Source organism: Rhinoraja longicauda, chromosome 20, assembly GCF_053455715.1.
Source record: "Rhinoraja longicauda isolate Sanriku21f chromosome 20, sRhiLon1.1, whole genome shotgun sequence".
NCBI lineage: Eukaryota > Metazoa > Chordata > Chondrichthyes > Rajiformes > Arhynchobatidae > Rhinoraja > Rhinoraja longicauda.
Genome location: NC_135972.1, coordinates 28,827,455 through 28,844,520, shown reverse-complemented (window position 1 = coordinate 28,844,520; position 17,066 = coordinate 28,827,455). Strand labels below are relative to the sequence as shown.

Sequence of the window (17,066 nt, the reverse complement as noted above, 5' to 3'; positions counted from 1 at the left end):
CGCCTTTACCACCTTAGACAACTGAGGAAATTCAGAGTGTCTCTGAGGATCCTTCATTGCTTCTACTCTGGGGCTGTAGAGAGCATCCTGTCTGGCAACATTACAGTCTGGTTTGGGAACAGCTCTGCCCAGGACAGGATGGCCCTGCAGAGAGTAGTGCGTTCGGCAGAACGCACCATGGGAACTACACTCGTCCCCCTGCAGGACCTATACATCAGGAGGTGCAGATCCAGAGCAAGCAAGATCATGAGGGACCCCTGCCACCCCAGTAACGGACTGTTCCAGATGCTACGATCAGGCAACGGCTGTGAAAACGGAGAGGATGAGACGGAGTTTCTTCCCACAGGCCATCAGGACTGTCAACTTTTATAACTCCAGAGACTAAATTTTTGTCTACACTATAGTAACTTATTAACTTTATTTATATGCTGTAACTGTAATTCTTTTTTATGCACAATCCACAGGCATTGCCACTTTCATTTCACTGCACATCGTGTATGTGTATGTGACAAATAAACTTGACTTGACTTGACTTGACTGCTACTGAATCAAAAAAGTCTCTCCACAATTTCTGAAAGTTGGTCACTTCACTTTAAACTGTGACTTTAATGGCCTTTCCCCTAATTTATACAGCGTTCGGTTGCCTAATGAATATTTTGTAAAAATTATGTACCTGTGTTTTTTAACCGAACATTTACATTTGTGAAACCTAACTATTATAGTCCTTTTGCTCCATTTTTTGTTTTAACTTGAACTTGTTCTTGGGTTGGGTGGGGGGTCCAGACTACAACTTTTCAATATACTCGCACTGCGTGTATTCTCCCATTCCTAAAACTGACTGGCAAAAATGGTGCTGAGTCTGTGGAATTTGCCACAGAAGGCTGTGGAGGCCGTCAATGGATATTTGTACAGCAGAGATCGATAGATTCTTGATTGGTACGGGTGTCAGGGGATATGGAGAGGGAGCGGGAGAATGGGGTTAAGAGGGAAAGATAGATCAGCCATGACTGAATGACGTAAACTCAATGGGCCGAATGACCTAATTCTGCTCCTCTCACTTATGAAGTTATTGACCCCTCTGTTCCTCACTGCACCTTCTGCACATCTACCTACTTTGCACGCCTGTGCCTTAAAGTCTTTGTGCTTGTATTCTTTCATCTCGATCCATAAATATAATTTTCTAATTAATTGTTTCCTGGATATCATCTATTCATCCTAGAAGTGGATCATTCACTACATTGAGGTTCCACACAATCAAATACTGGTAATTTAACAAAAATAATTATTTCTGAATATCATCCAGTTCTATCCATGCTGCTCCAACTGTCCCCTTATCTATAAAACTTAACATCTTTTCAAAAACTTGCACTTTACTTTGACAAACATGATTGTATTTCAAAAATAGTGTCCTTAATTCCACAACATATTTCTTATCAATTAATCTCACATTAAGTGAAGAGAGAGTGTCACCCAAAATACCTAGACTGCAAAGTGGAAGAGTTTATAGGAAGAAAATTAAGTTTCTGAAATAAATATATTCACAGGAAAAAGCATAGAAATTACAAAGCGCATTACAGTAACAATTTGTATTTTGTAAGTAACAGGAGTATATCATCCCAATGGAAACTCATGACACTTAATTTTCCTGCCCAGATTTGCAACATCCATAATTTGGATACATTGCGCTCTGTCTTTTCATTTAAGTCACAAACTTGAGAACTGAGGGCCCAATTTTGATCTTTTGATACCATACCAGGCCGCTAACCTGAAAGTGAGCTATTTATTTCAACTACTTTTGCTCTCTATGTAGTCCCCCAGTAAACCATTAGAAAATCTATAATATCCACTAGTTTCTCATTATTATCTACATCCTCAAACTTTATTTTATTTGTCAATCTCTTTTCCCTTCATGAAATGTTGCAGTTTTAAAGAAAAAAAACACCTCTTAATAGAAATCTAATTAGATGGAAACTGACACAAAGAAATAGACTTTAGGAATGATGACTAAAAGATTCAGAGGTTATTGTAATGTTCAGGGTTTAGTTTAAGCCCAGGTATTATGTAAAATTTAAGAGGCAGTGTCTGTGATACAACAAGAGAACAAAAAGAAATAATTGACTCGTTGCTGATATCAGAGAATATGTACAGATTAGGAATAGGGAATTAAAAAAATATACAGTGGGGGGGAATAAAAGATAGAGTTACTAGATTGATAGATTGAGTTTTAGTGTAGAAATTTGGAACTGGAAGAAACAGATAAAATGGCTTAATCACCTGATTATTTAAATAATTGCTAAAAATTTAAATATTGATAACACATTGAATACAGATTATAAGACATTGAGATCTATTAAAAAAAAAACATTTCAACAGCTGGTAGCAAGATTTTCCATCTATATTTACTTACTTATTTCAAGCCTGCATTAAAAAACTTTGTTTGGCAAACATTAGTTGCCTACGTAACATTTGAAAGTGTCACATACCTGTCATTTGTGGAGGGGAACAGCAGTCAGAAACAGAATCTGGTGGTGAATCTGGTAATGCGCTGTGTTAAGAGAGAAACTTTTAACAAATGCAACAAAAAAAAACACAGTTGCCAAACAATAATGTTGAATTTGAGCACAAGAGGATTTTCATCAATGTTTGTTGTACAGTATAACTCAGATATAGTCCAATGATCTGAAAGGTTTATTGTAAATGTATCACATCAGAAGGTCCATAATTTAGAGAACTTTGATCTCATTCATGATACTGTAAATAAATACCACACATTGTCATGGATACCAAGGATATTCTATGTAGGAACCTGATTTCAACCCTACACCAAAAAGATACCAAAATTCACCTTAGATGCACCAAACGGCGATAAGGGCAGAAATCCTGAGCATCGTTCATTACAGAACTTTGTAGTTGAGGTTTGGTTGTGATTTTCCAGTGGCCTACATATCATCGGCAGTTACTCGAAGTCGAGTGTAATTGTACTCCCAGTGTGTCCTTTCCATAGGTCTTGACATGGTTGAAGAGGCTGATTCTAGTGTGCAGGTGGTAAGGCCCTCCAGTGGATGCCTGTGCACAACAACCTTTAACAGGGGGAGACTGGAGCACGGCCAGCCACTACAGGGTCCTGACAGTGACTGATTCACGTTCAACAGCATGGACTCCACTATGGTTGGGAGTCTCTCCTTGCTGCAACCTTCTTCTGCCTTCTCAGCTGTTGTGATGCTCCACCCACTGGCCAGCCACCATCTCTGCCTGTTCCACCATCGAGGTCTTCTTCTTGGCCCGCGTTTGATCAAGAACTGCCCTCTCAACCTGCCGGCCATGGGTGACCCTGCCAGGAGCACAGCCCCAGACGGTTTAGCTCTCTGGATCTTAGGCACACGCAGGCTTCTCCACCACAACAAGGTGGTAACCCCTCCATATATCACAGTGGAAAGCCCACCAGCACCCAACTTACATGGTCACACACACAATGTGTGGCCACAAGCAACATCCTGGAGCATTTTGTGCCCTTACTCTGCAGGTGGTAAACGTCTTTAGGCTGGGGAAGGGGAAAAAGCAAGAGTGTGCAACTTCTTTAAACCAATCTACTCCAATATTTAGAATGAACAAACCTCAGGAACTAAACAGATTTTATAACCTTTTAAAGGAAAATTGAGGATCAATTTTGTTAATGTAGGGCCTGTATAGAGGTCACATATATCAGAGCAAAATACATTCGCAGCCAGTGTTATTGTCATATCTGACAATGATTCACTCATCAGACCCTCAAAGCCATAAATAAAACAAGCATAAAATCAAAGTTGCAATTCAGAGTCAAGTTTATCATGCAACTCAATGAAGCCACAAAACAATTCGCACAAGTCGTCCATGTCAAAAAATTACTTACATTGGTCCTGGTTCTAAGTCATTACTAATATATGCTTCCAGCATACTGGTGTCAACAAAAATATTCTCCAGTTCTCCAGTGACATCTTTACCTGAGAGGGCAAAATAAGATCTGATACTTTGCACAACTGAAGTTTAGTTCATAATACACAGAGGTAATAAACAGCATACATTTTATGGCACATCATCTGTAGATGTAGTTTGAAAGATCATAGCACTTAAGTTTGCTCATTTGCTAAAAATGCAAAAAGGCACTGTCACACTATAAATTAATCGATGAACAACCTAATCAGCCTAACAATAAGGTTTTTGATAATAGCAGTCAGGAAATCACTATTCAAATGGCATAGGCTGGAAATGGAATAATTAAAAAATCGGAACAATAATCATAAGGGTAGATTTGAGGATGTCAGAAAGACTTGGTGGTAGAAATGGGAGCTGAAGAAGAAATGGGCAGAGGCAGATTTCAGGATGAAAGGGTTATCATTAACTTACCGAAGAGGCAGGAACTGGAAGCCCAAACTGTAAAGTGAGGAAAATCCAAGCCTACCCATTACCTATTCAACTTCAGACACAAGGTGCAAGAGTAACTTAGCAGGTCCAGGCACAGACTGCACTCTCCTGTTTCACTCATCCCTTCCCACCCAAATCACTCACACCCCAGGCAACCGCAGGAAATGTAACACCTGTCTCTATACCTCCTCCCTTTCCTCCAGCCAAGACCGTCAGCATTCCTTCCAGGTGAGACAGAGGTTCATATCCACCTCATCTAACCTTATCTACCACATCCGTTGTTCCCGATGTGGCCTCCTGTACCTCAGTGAGACAAAGCATAGATTTGGCAACCATTTCACTGAACACTTGCCATTTTAACTCCTCTTCCCATTCCCATATTGACCTTTCTGTCTTGGGCCTCCTCCATTGCCAGAACGAGGCCACACACTACCTGGAGGAACAGCACCTCATATTCCGCTTGGGTAGTTTACAACCTAATGGTATGAACCATGAATTCTTTAATATTAGGTAACTAATCCACTCCCCCTATTTTTCTACCCTCTCTTCCCTGTGCCCCACCTGGACTCATTTCTCCCCTTCTGCCTCTCCTTCCATCTACATTCCTTCTGCTAGCTTCACAATGCACCTCTTCAATCCTTTATCTCTGGCATTTGTCCAACCATCTACCCAACAAACCCCCCCCCCCCCCCCCCCCGCCTGTATCTGCCTATTACCCGCCAGGTTTTGTCCTGCCCCTCCTCTCGTGTAGCTTTCTTACCCTCCTCCCCCCCCCCCACCACCATCACCATCAGTCTTAAGAAGGGTCCTGACCCCGAAATGTCACCAATTGGAAACGTTCTCCATAGATGTTGTCTGACCCACTGAGTTACTCCAGCGCTTTGTGTGTCTTTTTGTAAATCAGCATCTGCAATTCCTTGTTTCTAAGTCTCTGAGGCAACATAAAGTATAGCTGGCGTCAATAGTGGGGAGTCTAGTCCATCTGATGGACTGAACTAAATTTACAACAATTCACTACTTCTATGTTATCCCATTTTCTCAAACCATTCCTTATACATTTGAGGCAGATTTATAGGCCAATTAATCTGAAAGCTGCACTTCTTCGGGATGTGGGAAGAGACCGAAGCATCCCAGAGGAAACCTGTGTGGTCACAGGGAGAACTCTGCACAGACAGCACCCACGGTCAAAATGAAACCCAGGTCTCTAGCACTGTGAGGCAGCAATCCTCCCAGCTGCACCACTGTGCCACAAAGGACTTTCTCCATACATATCAGGTTTAATTTTGACACAAGTAATTGCAGAATACTTTAGCTTTACATCCATTTTTTTAAACGTTATTCAAACCGCAAGAATTGTTTCAAATTAGTTCAATTGCATCTTTTGAAATGAAAAATCACAAAATGGCGACATCTAGCTGAACGGTAAAAACGGCATGCAATAATTAAAGCTGTGATCCCACAAAATAAGAATAATGCTTTGCAAATATGCTTTACCTGGTCATGAGTTATAATGAACAGATAATGGGAGGTGGCAGCTGAATAACCCCACTTGAGGCCAAGCACAAGTGCAAAAGAAAGGCTGCAGCACCCAGCCTGAACCGAAAATTCACCTCAGTATCCTCCTGGGATCCCCACCCTTACAGAAAATGTACCGCAGAATTGTGGTTAGGGTTAGGGTTAGGGACTTGTAGACCAGTTACAAGTCTCGGCCCATCTTTAATCGGACTTTACCTTGCACGATATGTTATTCCCTTTATCCCGTCTCTGTACACTGTGGACGGCTTGATTGTAATCAGGTATATGCTTTCTACTGACTAGATGACAAACCACAAAAAGCTTTTCATTGTACCTCAGTATGCAGGATAATAAGCTAAACTAAAAAACTAAACATTTACCCAAAAAGTAGACCAAGTGGACCCGTTGGGTCCAAACCTCTCCTGCATTCATGCAGCACCCTCTCCTCCCCCCTCCCCTCCCCCTCCACTCCCCTCAATCCCCCTCAATCCCCCTCATCCTCCCTCCCCCCCCCCCCCCCTCCCTAGGAGATAGATTTAAACTTTAAAATGTGAATAACTTTAAAAATATAACACCGATTTCAATGAAACTTCTTCCATTAGCACCAAAGGGATGACGGTAAGGTGGGCCTAAAATTGTTGCGCTATCGTGTACCGTTTTGGCCGTAGTTCAGGAACAAACAAACAAACAAGAGTTTTAGTATATAGATGTACAAGATTATCCATAGGCATCCTGATCACAAAAAGCACGACAAACCAAATCCAGTTAATAGCTATCCCGTCTACTCATCTTAGTTTAGTTTATTGTCACGTGTACCGAGGTAAAGTGAAAAGCTTTTGTTGCGTGCTAACCAGTCAGCAGAAAGACAATACACGATTACAATCGATTCATTTACAGTGTATAGATTGATAAGGGAATAATTTTTGGTTCAAGGTAAAGCCAGCAAAGTGCGATCAAGAATAGTCCGAGGGTCATTAAAGAGTAAATAGTAGTTCAGCACTGCTCTCTGGTTGTGGTATGATGATTCAGTTGCCTGATAACAGCTGGGAAGAAACTGTGCATCTTCATCAGTCGAGTGCTAGAATGAGACATTGAACGTGCTATCAAGAGGCACTTACTCTCCAATGCTTAATTTAGGTTTTGCAAGAAAATACAAAGTGCTGGAGTAACTCAGCGGGGCAGGTTGCATGGAGAAAAGTAGCCCTGGCAAATTTGAAGTCAATAGGCTTCATGGAGAAAACTCAACTGAAAATATATTTTTAAAGATGCATTTGCTGGAAATGTGGATGAACAACAGAAAATAATGGAAACACTCAGCAAGCCAAATAGGATCTGTGCAACAAAAAACACTTCAAACCTAGATTATTTCATCAGATTGGGAAATAGATGAACATGTTATTCTAGGTTGCAGAGAAGGTAAGGCAATGTGCGAAACAAATTTCTCTGATAGGGTGAAATAATGAATGAATGAATAAGTTTATTGGCCAAGTATGCATATACAAGGAATGTGCCTTGGTGCTCCGCTCACAAATGACAACACAAACATACAGTTAACAATTATGAATAAAGCATAACCACATCAAAACAATAAGGATACAACATTACGGTCTAAACGTGTGGGTGAAAATAAACCAGTGCAAAAAAGAGACTACAGACTTTGGTTATTGAGTAGAACTATCACTCGTGGAAAAAAAGCTGTTTTTATGTCTGGCTGTGGCTGCTTTGACATAGCCAGACACTCTGGAGTTGCCTTCCAGAGGGAAGTGCTTCGAAGAGTTTGTGGCCAGGGTGAGAGGGGTCAGAGATGATCTTGCCCGTTCACTTCCTGGCCCTTGCAGTGTACAGTTCGTCAATGGGGGGAAGGTTGCAGCCAACAACCTTCTCAGCTGTGCGAACGATCCGTTGCAGCCTCCGGATGTCGTGCTTGGTGGCTGAGCCAAACCAGACCATGATGGAGAAGGTGAGGACAGACTCAATGATAACAGTATAGAATTGGACAATCATGGCCTGTGGCAGATTGTGTTTCTTCAGTTGCCACAGGGTTCATCCTCTGTTGGGCCTTTTTGACTGTGGAGTCGATGGTGGCCCCCCATTTAAGGTCCCTGGAATGATGGTTCCAAGGAACTTAAATGACTCCACAGATGTGACTATGGTGTTGTTGATGGTGAGTGGGGGGAGGGAGGAAGATTTCTTTGAAAGCCTACAATTAGTTCCACTGAGAGCATTGAGCTCCAGGTTGTTGTGACGGCACCAGGATGCCAGCTGTGTCATTTCCCCTCTGTAGGCAGATTCCTCCCCATCCTGGATCAGTCGAATCAGGGTAGTGTCATCCGCAAACTTGAGGAGCTTGACAGAGGAGTCTGTGGTGCAGTCATTGGTGCAGCGAGAGTAAAGGAGAGGGGAGAGTATGCAGCCTTGCGGTGGTCCCATGCTGAGGGTCTGCGGGTCCGAGATGTGCTTTCCCAGCCTCACATGCTGCTTCCTGTCTGTCATGAAGTTGATGATCCACTGACAGAGGGGTTCAGGCACAGTCAGCTGGGAGAATTTGTAGTGTAGTAGCTCTGGCACAATGGTGTTAAAAGCAGAGCTAAAGTCCACAAACAGAATCCTGGCATAGGTCCCCTTGCGGTCTAGGTGCTGGAGGATGAAGTGCAGGCCTAGGTTGACTGCGTCATCCACCGATCTATTGGCCCTATATGCAAAGTGCAGGGGGTCCAGCAGGGGGTTTGTGATGTTTTTCAGCTGGGCCAGCACGTCTTTCAAAGGTCTTCATGACTACAGAAGAATAAATAGCGGGGCAGTTGCAATAATTCTGCATGATATTTTGCTAATAGTGTATAGTCTGACAATATAAAAAATACAAGTGGAGCACAGCATGCAAAAATGGCCAGTTCTCCTACAAAGAGAGAATGAGTGAGGTATCTAAAGACGGAGAATGCAATAGAGTCCATAAGGCTCCAAAGACGTACAGGTATGTAGGTTAATTGGCTGGGTAAATGTTTTAAAAAAATTGTCCCTAGTGGGTGTAAGATAGTGTTAATGTATGGGGATCGCTGGGCGGCACGGACTTGGAGGGCCGAAAAGGCCTGTTTCCGGCTGTATATATATGATATATGATATGATAAGGCTGCAATATGCCCAAATGGAAGATGGGGTATTGTTCCCCGAGTTGGGTTGGGACCTGATTAAAACAATGCAGATGGCCAGAAAGAGTGAGATTAGAGTGGGAGCAAGGTGGGAAATTAAAGTGGCAGGCAACCTAGACCTTTGGGTCGCTCCTGCAGACTGAATGCAAGTTCTTGGCAAAGCAATCCCCCAATCTGCTTTTGGTAGAAACATTGATGAAGGGTCCCAGACCTGAAACTTTGACTATTTCTCTTTCCACAGATGATGCCTGACCTGCGGAGCTTTGTTACAGCTTTGTATTTTGATCAAGGGTCACGAGTCAATCTGCAGAGGGGAAAAAAACGTCGCAGGTTGAAGACATCAAAACTGAATTGCCGAGGTAACTCCACAGTTTAGGAAGCATCTGGTTGATATATTAACAAAAGGAGTTAGAGAGAAAAACAAAGCTGTTTGATGCAGAACGGAGCTGTTACTGCAATCTGAAGAGAAAAGGTGAAAGCAGAAAACACCTAACAGATTGAGTACGATAGATGGAGAGTATTTTTATTAAAGTAGTTAATATTACAGACAGATGATCTTTCAACAGAATCAGCCAGGTCAGGTTAAAAAGAGAACAAACTTATCCAACATTGTGGAATCCCATATTGACCCTCAAAGGTAGTATTATGTCCAGATAACAATCCTTCAAGTTTATGATTGGCTTGTTTGAATGGTGCAGGGGGCCAATGATGGATCAGCGAGATCAAGAGTGGGATGGACAGGTTCATACCAATGCAACCTGTAAGACTGTAGCTCCTAACAAAAACACACCGCTGGAGGAATTGAGCAGATCAGGCTGCAATTGTCGAGGGAAAGGAATGGTGAATATTTTGGGTCGACTCGGCATCAGGACTGTGAGTAGAGGGAGATAGCCAGTATAAAGAGGCGAGTGGAGGGGATCCACCTATCACCTGAAAACCACTATCACCCTTCCCTCTCGTTCCCTTTAGATAGTGCCATTTAAGAGGCTTATAGACAGGCACATGATTATACAGGGAATGGAGGGATATTGGTTACATGCAAGCAGGGATCAGTTTAACTTGGCATTGTGTTTAGCATGGGACATTGTGGGCCGAGGGGCTTGTTCCTCTGCTGGACTGTTCTATGTACATGCTCAATCCTGATGTTGGGTCTTGCTCCAAACCGTCAATTGTCCCATTGCCTCCAAGTGGCTGCTTGAACCTCTGAGTTCCTTCAGAAGTTTTTTTTCCTCGTTTCCAGAATTTGCAATCTTTTGTGTTTCCAAGCTGTTCAAATTTCAGCGCCACTGAATGGGAACCAAAAAGCACTCAGCATACAGTTTGACCCATGCATGTCTTATGCACTGATGAACATGACAATCATGGCCAGTCTCACACCACAAAGAGGAAGATTTGCTCTATCAATGGCTCAAAACCATGCTCAAAATAATGAGACTCAAAATAGAAATCAACATGGTAGTTAATGTTGCACCTTATAGGCGAATTATATGAACTTCTTGAAGTGAATTATTTGCAAATAAATGTAACTCTTCAAATAACAATGTACCAGTCTTTTCAACAAGGCAGTAGAACGGCCCACGTCCACAAACGATTAAGGGGTTAAGCTAATGTCACAAATTTGAATCACTATTTGGTCAGAGCTTGATGGTTTGAAATCCACAGGCAAATTTTGAATCTTACATATGCAATTTTGTAATGATCAAAAATTGGATGTAAATTTTTCCCCAAAGCATTTAAAAGAAATGTAACCTAAACAAAATCATGAGTGATGTGTAGAACCAATAATTTTTTCACTTTGTACAATCCATGGGGGGAGAAAAATTGGCATCACAATGTGTAATCCTGTTAGTTTTATTCCTTTCTCCCCGACTGCAGTTTATGCAGTCAGCTGTAATAGTCTGAATTTAAACATTCCCAGAAATAATCATCTACAAATTGAGCTTTGCAAATTGACAGTTATTAGCACCATTTAAGGGCCTGTCCCACTTAGGCGATTTTTTTGGCGACTGCCGATGACTGTCAAAGTCGTAGTAGATCGCCAAAATTTTCTTTTACCCGACGACAATGCCGAGTCAGGTCGAGATTACACCGTCTTCGGAAACATTGCAAAATTCCTACGCTGTCAATGCTTCTCCGGCGTCCTACTTTTCGCTGAAATCACTGACAAGTCGGTAAATACTTGAGAGTTTTGAACTATAACATCTTGTATGGGTTACTTAAAAACCAAGCTTCACTGTAACAAGGCATAAACTGGGTTTACTTCCAGTTTACTGTATTAAAAAAAAATAATTAAAAAGTGGTTACGTGGATTTTTGTGAATACGGGAGATGCATATCTGGTTTCTGGGTTGCATATCTGGGTTGGGAGCCCACTTTAAATGTAATGGCTGATGGCCATAAACATCGCAAAAATTCCCACGCTTACCTGACCGTCATACTGTCGCCTCCAATCTACCTGTCAAATGTCCTGACGGTAAATAAATTGGTAAAACACAAGCATTTTATGGTATTTTGAAATGACTTTACTTATTTTAATATTATGTGCTTCTAAATGCATCTAAGAGAACCTATCAAACCTGGGGACAGCATGCGACAGTGCCCGCAATAAGCAACGATACCTGGCGACAAGCCAGCTGTCGCCGAGAAATTTCAAACTGGATGATTTCTCAGCGACGCGCTGAGATCCACTACGATTTTTTTAAGACTCCTCACGATCATGCCCGCGACACCCCGGCGAACTGTCGATGACAGCCTAGTCGCCGGCAGTCGCCTTAAAATCGCCTAAGTGGGACAGGCCCTTAAGGGATTCTCTGGAATGTGAGAGAATGTAGTGTTCAGTTTAAAATCTTTAAAGCTACTAAAAACCCAAATCAACCAGACAGCAATTATTAATTATTTTAGGAGTAAGGAACCACAAAACGATTACACTAGATTGTGGTTTACGCCTCAGAGCAGATTCAATGCATTCTTGGCACAGCAAAGTCCAAGTTACTTCACATTTGCCTTTCCTCTTCTAATCCCTGCTCTGTCACATTTAATGGAGTAGATGGTTGAATATGGTTAAGGGATATACAGAACTATCTTGAAAAGAGTAAAGGATCTTAAATCATATCAAACTGCTGGTGTCAGAAGTCGCTATCCAGAAACTGAGAGAAATTGTGGCTGTACATGCTCATGCATTCAGTCGTGTGTTGGAAATTTGAATGGAAGAAAATCATGTTTGAATATTTAAAAGGGACAACAGGCAGTCTGGGAAATTGGAGGATGTCAAGATTACAGCGAGGGTAGAGGCCACAGATTAATTCCACATTTGATCATCATGGTGCTAAGCGATTTGAAGATTATTCACATAATTTAAATGCAACTATCCCCCACGCTCGACAAATTTCTCAGAAAAATACTGCTGCACTTTAGTTTCTTCCGTTGCTTTGCAACGAGTCATCCTCCAACTCTCATCCATTGTTGGTATGGTCAATACGTTTTCAAGTGATAGAAATCTTGCTAGTAAATATTAGGGATAACCAGTGATGAAAAAGAATTGCAATCTGCATCAGTGTTTCCAGAATGCATGTTTGAATTCTTTGAGAAGATTGCCAAATTTTAGCCAAGATTATATATTTTGGAATACCTTTTGTCAATACTGCCAAAGATTTGGAGATGCATTAGGATATATGACTCACCACTAAGAATCCATTATGCAGCAATCAAGTCAAATTATTCAATAAAGCCTATGGCAACCTCTCCTGTTAAATGTGAGATAATTTCTTCAGAGTAATATTGTCTAGACACTGCAGCTCTTTATAAATCCCGTGCCGAAAACTGATCTCAATCCACTCACTGCGATGTAGTAACCAATTTTGGGCATCCAAAAAGATTTTCATAAAGCCTCAAAATTGTTTACTATGTAGTTCGTGGGATTAAATCATTATCTTGGCTGGGATTAGGAATGCCTTGAATGTAATCATTAAAAGGTGTTCCACTATGGTTCTATGGAATTTGATCAATGATCTAAGAGTCTTTGAAGGGCGCCCCATTTTACTACCCAAAGTAAAGTTAACCAAGAAAATACATTAGATAATTATACTTAATCATTACTTGGCTAGATGTCATAAAATGTGGGCTTCCTTCTAGACTAGTATCTGAGCACAAACATGTGGAAACATTTTTCCTTTTATACAGATTCTATGATCTTTAGTTTACAATTGAGTAAAAACAAAACCACATAAAGAATTGAAAGAAAACTTGTAGTAAGAGTAGCATATGCTCCCATTCTCAATGACCACAGCACAATTTATTTTTATTAAAAGTGAAACTAAACACCGCATTCCCTATTCCCTCAATGCCAACTGTGCAAATTGTACATAATATAGGGAGGTTAATTGTGTTTCAGAGACATAACACAAGGGGGAAATACGGAAGGAGTGTAAATAGTGCAAACGGGCAGTTCAGAAAATGATACATGACTGATTTATTTACTGACATATTTTAATACACTCCAACTTCTATAATCTCTGACCATTCCACATAATCAATCAAAAATGAGAGCACATCCCACTGAATGCAGTCTATTTTCACACAACAAAAATTGAGGACAGCCTTTAAAGTTCTTACCATCAAAAAACTGCTGCAGGGCTTCATTTTCTCCTAAAACATCCATGTTGAGTCTCAAGAGCACTCAAAACTGAAACGCCTCCTAATAAAATACTGTTCAGCTATTCAGAATAGAATTCCATCTCACATTCTGGAAACTGCACAAGAGGCATCCTCATATACATGGCATGTGTATTTGTGCAGGTCTGGTGCAGTGAGCACGTTGATCATGGTTGCCCTACACTTCCAAGGTAGTAAGTTTTTTCTCGGGTCTTTTGTATGCTTGAAATAGCGCACTTCATGCAGGAAATCTTTCCTCATTCTCAACCTTTGAAAGAACTTTGACCGGGCACTACAAGCGTTTACATCATTACTGTACTCAGTCCAAGCTTATTGCTGCAATTAGATTTTATTGCAGAGGGCAGTGAGGTTCTTGCACAAGTAAAATAAATGCTGTACTTTGATAAACTGCTCTATTTATTCTACAGTTATCTGGTCATGCATTTACTGATGGTGTATTTTTTTTAAAGGGGGAAAAAACAAATGAAAGGGAAATAAGAATGGGAATTTCAAGAAAGGTTTGAAGAGGGTGCTGAAATGGGTTGCTGTCTTATTAGATTATCTATGGTAGCAAAACCTAAGGCCCATTATTCTTACTCAAAATAAACAAACAGAAAATGCTGGAAATACTCAGCAGGTCAGACCACATTGGGATGAGAGTTAATATTTCAGGTCAAAGAACCTTTGTCACAATTGGCAAGGAGAGAAAAGCTGCAGGGAGGCCAGTGGAGGAAGATGTCTCTGATAAAGTAAAACAGGGGTGATCATGGTGATAAGTTGTAATCCTAATCAAGTATGTTTTGCAACATGAGGAATTTGATTTGCCATACAGTCATACCAATAAAAAGCAACAAGACACACAAAACACATTTTAACATAAACATCCACCACAGTGACACCTCCACATTTCTCACTGTGATGGAAGGCGAAAAAAAGTTAAATTTCTTCCCTTCTTTGTTCTCCCGCGGTCGGGGGCCTCGAGCCTTCCGTTGACGGGGTGATCAAGCTCCCGCATCGGGGGGATCTCAGCTCCCCGCGCCGGGCGATCGGACCCCGAGTAGGGGCTAGTTGAACCTTCTGCAACTTGAGCTTCCCAACATGAGTCTCTACCCGAGACTGCGAGCCCCTCGATGGTGAAATCCGCAGGCTGCGATTGGAGTGTCGATTCCAGGCAAGGGATCGCAGGCTCCAATGGTAAGTCCACGGCCCCTGCGGTGGGGCTCAGTCAGTCAGTCAGCAAGGCCGCCAGCTCCATGATGTTAGGCCACAGAGCGACCGGAGATATGATTCGGAAAACAATCGCATCTCCGGCAAGGTAAGAGATTGAAAAAGTTTCCCCAGACCCCCTCCCCCACATAAAACAAACCAGAGAACATTAACACATACTTTTAAAATACACTAAAAATAACAAAAAAGACAAAAAGACAGACCGTTGGCAAGGCTACCATCGCCACCCCAAGCTTCTCTGGTCATTGCGTTAATGGGAGCAGTTAAGACTTAGAGGGTGCGAACATATGGAGGAATGTAAAATGGAGACGCAAAAAGCTGGAGTAACTCAGCGAGACAGGCAGCATCTCTAGAAGGGTCTCGACCCGAAACGTCACCCATTCCTTCTTTCCAGAGATGCTGCCTGTCCTGCTGAGTTACTCCAGCTTTTGGTATCTATCTTCATTTTAAACCAGCGTCTGCAGTTCTTTCCCACATAATGTAAAATGCAGAACAGGTTTGCTACCTAAACCATGGTCACCTGTTTTGCCCCAGACACCCCCTTTTTATTTTCTCACCTTCCCTGCTCTAATCACGAGTCTTTGACCTGAAAAAATTGCTGGGTTTCCCCCCCATTTTCTAATATTCCTGCCGTCACTTCCTTAATTCAGGTTTATTCAAATATCTGCTGCTGGGCCTGCTGAATTGCTAAATCAGATGTTATTTACTAAGGGTGGTAGCAAAATTAGTTACAATAGATATTCCCATGGAATTTCTTCATTTTTATCAGCCAGATAGTATAAAAAATCACCTTTGCGATACGCAATTTCATTCAAATTGTATTTTAAATCCACAGAAAAAAGTCTTTTAAAACTGAAAAAAAATCCACAAGTTACCAAGTATGATTTATACTTTGCATTGCTGTAGATATATTGCAACTGATTTCGCTTACACCCACCCCACATCTTGCTCAATGTGTTTTATTTTTCCTTTCCACCCCCTTTTTTTTCCTCTTTAAACTGGCCATCTCCCCTATCAGACCTGATACAGGGATTTATGCCAAAACATTAACCACTCCTTTTCAGGCACAGGTGCTGCTCAATCTGCTGAGTTCATCCAGAAGATTGATTGTTGGTCTAACATAGTTCAATAGGCTGGGTGCAGGGAAGGAATTTCCCCTGATTGGGGTTGAAAGGAGGGAAGGTGCATCTCAAACTAGGGTTCTCAGACTCGGGTTACTGGGCAAGTCAATTGGGACCAAGCCAAGGAGAAATTTATTTACCCAAAGGATGGTAATTCTCTATCTCAGAAGACTGTGGAGGCCAGGCAACTGGGTACATTTAAATACATTTTCAGACGCCAAAAAAAACATTAATAGGTATCTAGAAGGTGATAAGAACATTATATTAATATAGAGGATAGGGCACGATCAAATTGATGGCAGAGGAGATTCAAGTCTCAATCAAGCATAGGAATCTTGTATTAGGGTGTTTCCTCAACAATATAGTCACATACTAATTTGATAACACAAAAAAACAAAATTGCTGTCTTCTCTGTTGCCAGCCTGCAATTTCCAACCAAATATATTTCAGAGGAAAGTAGTATTTTTGCAAATTAAATGTGCAGATCCAAGTCAGTTGTTTTCCACAGCACAATGCTTCAACGTTGGATCAGTGTATTGCTCAGAGCCAAGAGTTTTAATCTCACTTCAGCAGCTGGGGAAATCCCAATTCAAACATTTCAATTGTATTGAAAAACTTTAAAACGTGTGGAACTTGTTAAACTTGTTGAAAGAGGGCGGCACGGTAGCGCAGCGGTAGAGTTGCTGCTTTACAGCGAATGCAGCGCCGGAGACTCAGGTTCGATCCTGACTACGGGTGCTGCACTGTAAGGAGTTTGTACGTTCTCCCCGTGACCTGCGTGGGTTTACTCCGAGATCTTCGGTTTCCTCCCACACTCCAAAGACGTACAGGTATGTAGGTTAATTGGCTGGGTAAATGTAAAAAAAAAAATTGTCCCTAGTGGGTGTAGGATAGTGTTAATGTATGGGGATCACTGGGCAGCACGGACTTGGAGGGCCGAAAAGGCCTGTTTCCGGCTGTATGTATATGATATGATATGCCAATTCAAATTTCACTGTAGTTGGCTA

The 17,066-nt window shown here is 41.6% G+C and overlaps 1 protein-coding gene across 1 annotated transcript in view; it reads right to left on the bottom strand.

Moving 5' to 3' along the window:
* The window catches only part of LOC144603457 (myelin regulatory factor-like protein), a 45,030-nt gene extending 31,148 nt beyond the window's left edge, over positions 1-13,882 (bottom strand). Inside the window, exons 1-4 of the mRNA XM_078416666.1 lie at positions 13,800-13,882; positions 13,655-13,725; positions 3,890-3,980; positions 2,484-2,545 (exon numbers count right to left, since the gene is read on the bottom strand). Coding sequence (XP_078272792.1) covers positions 2,484-2,545; positions 3,890-3,980; positions 13,655-13,725; positions 13,800-13,882 — 307 coding nt within the window. The remainder of the gene's footprint in view (positions 1-2,483; positions 2,546-3,889; positions 3,981-13,654; positions 13,726-13,799) is intronic.
* Positions 13,883-17,066: the final 3,184 nt, after the last annotated feature.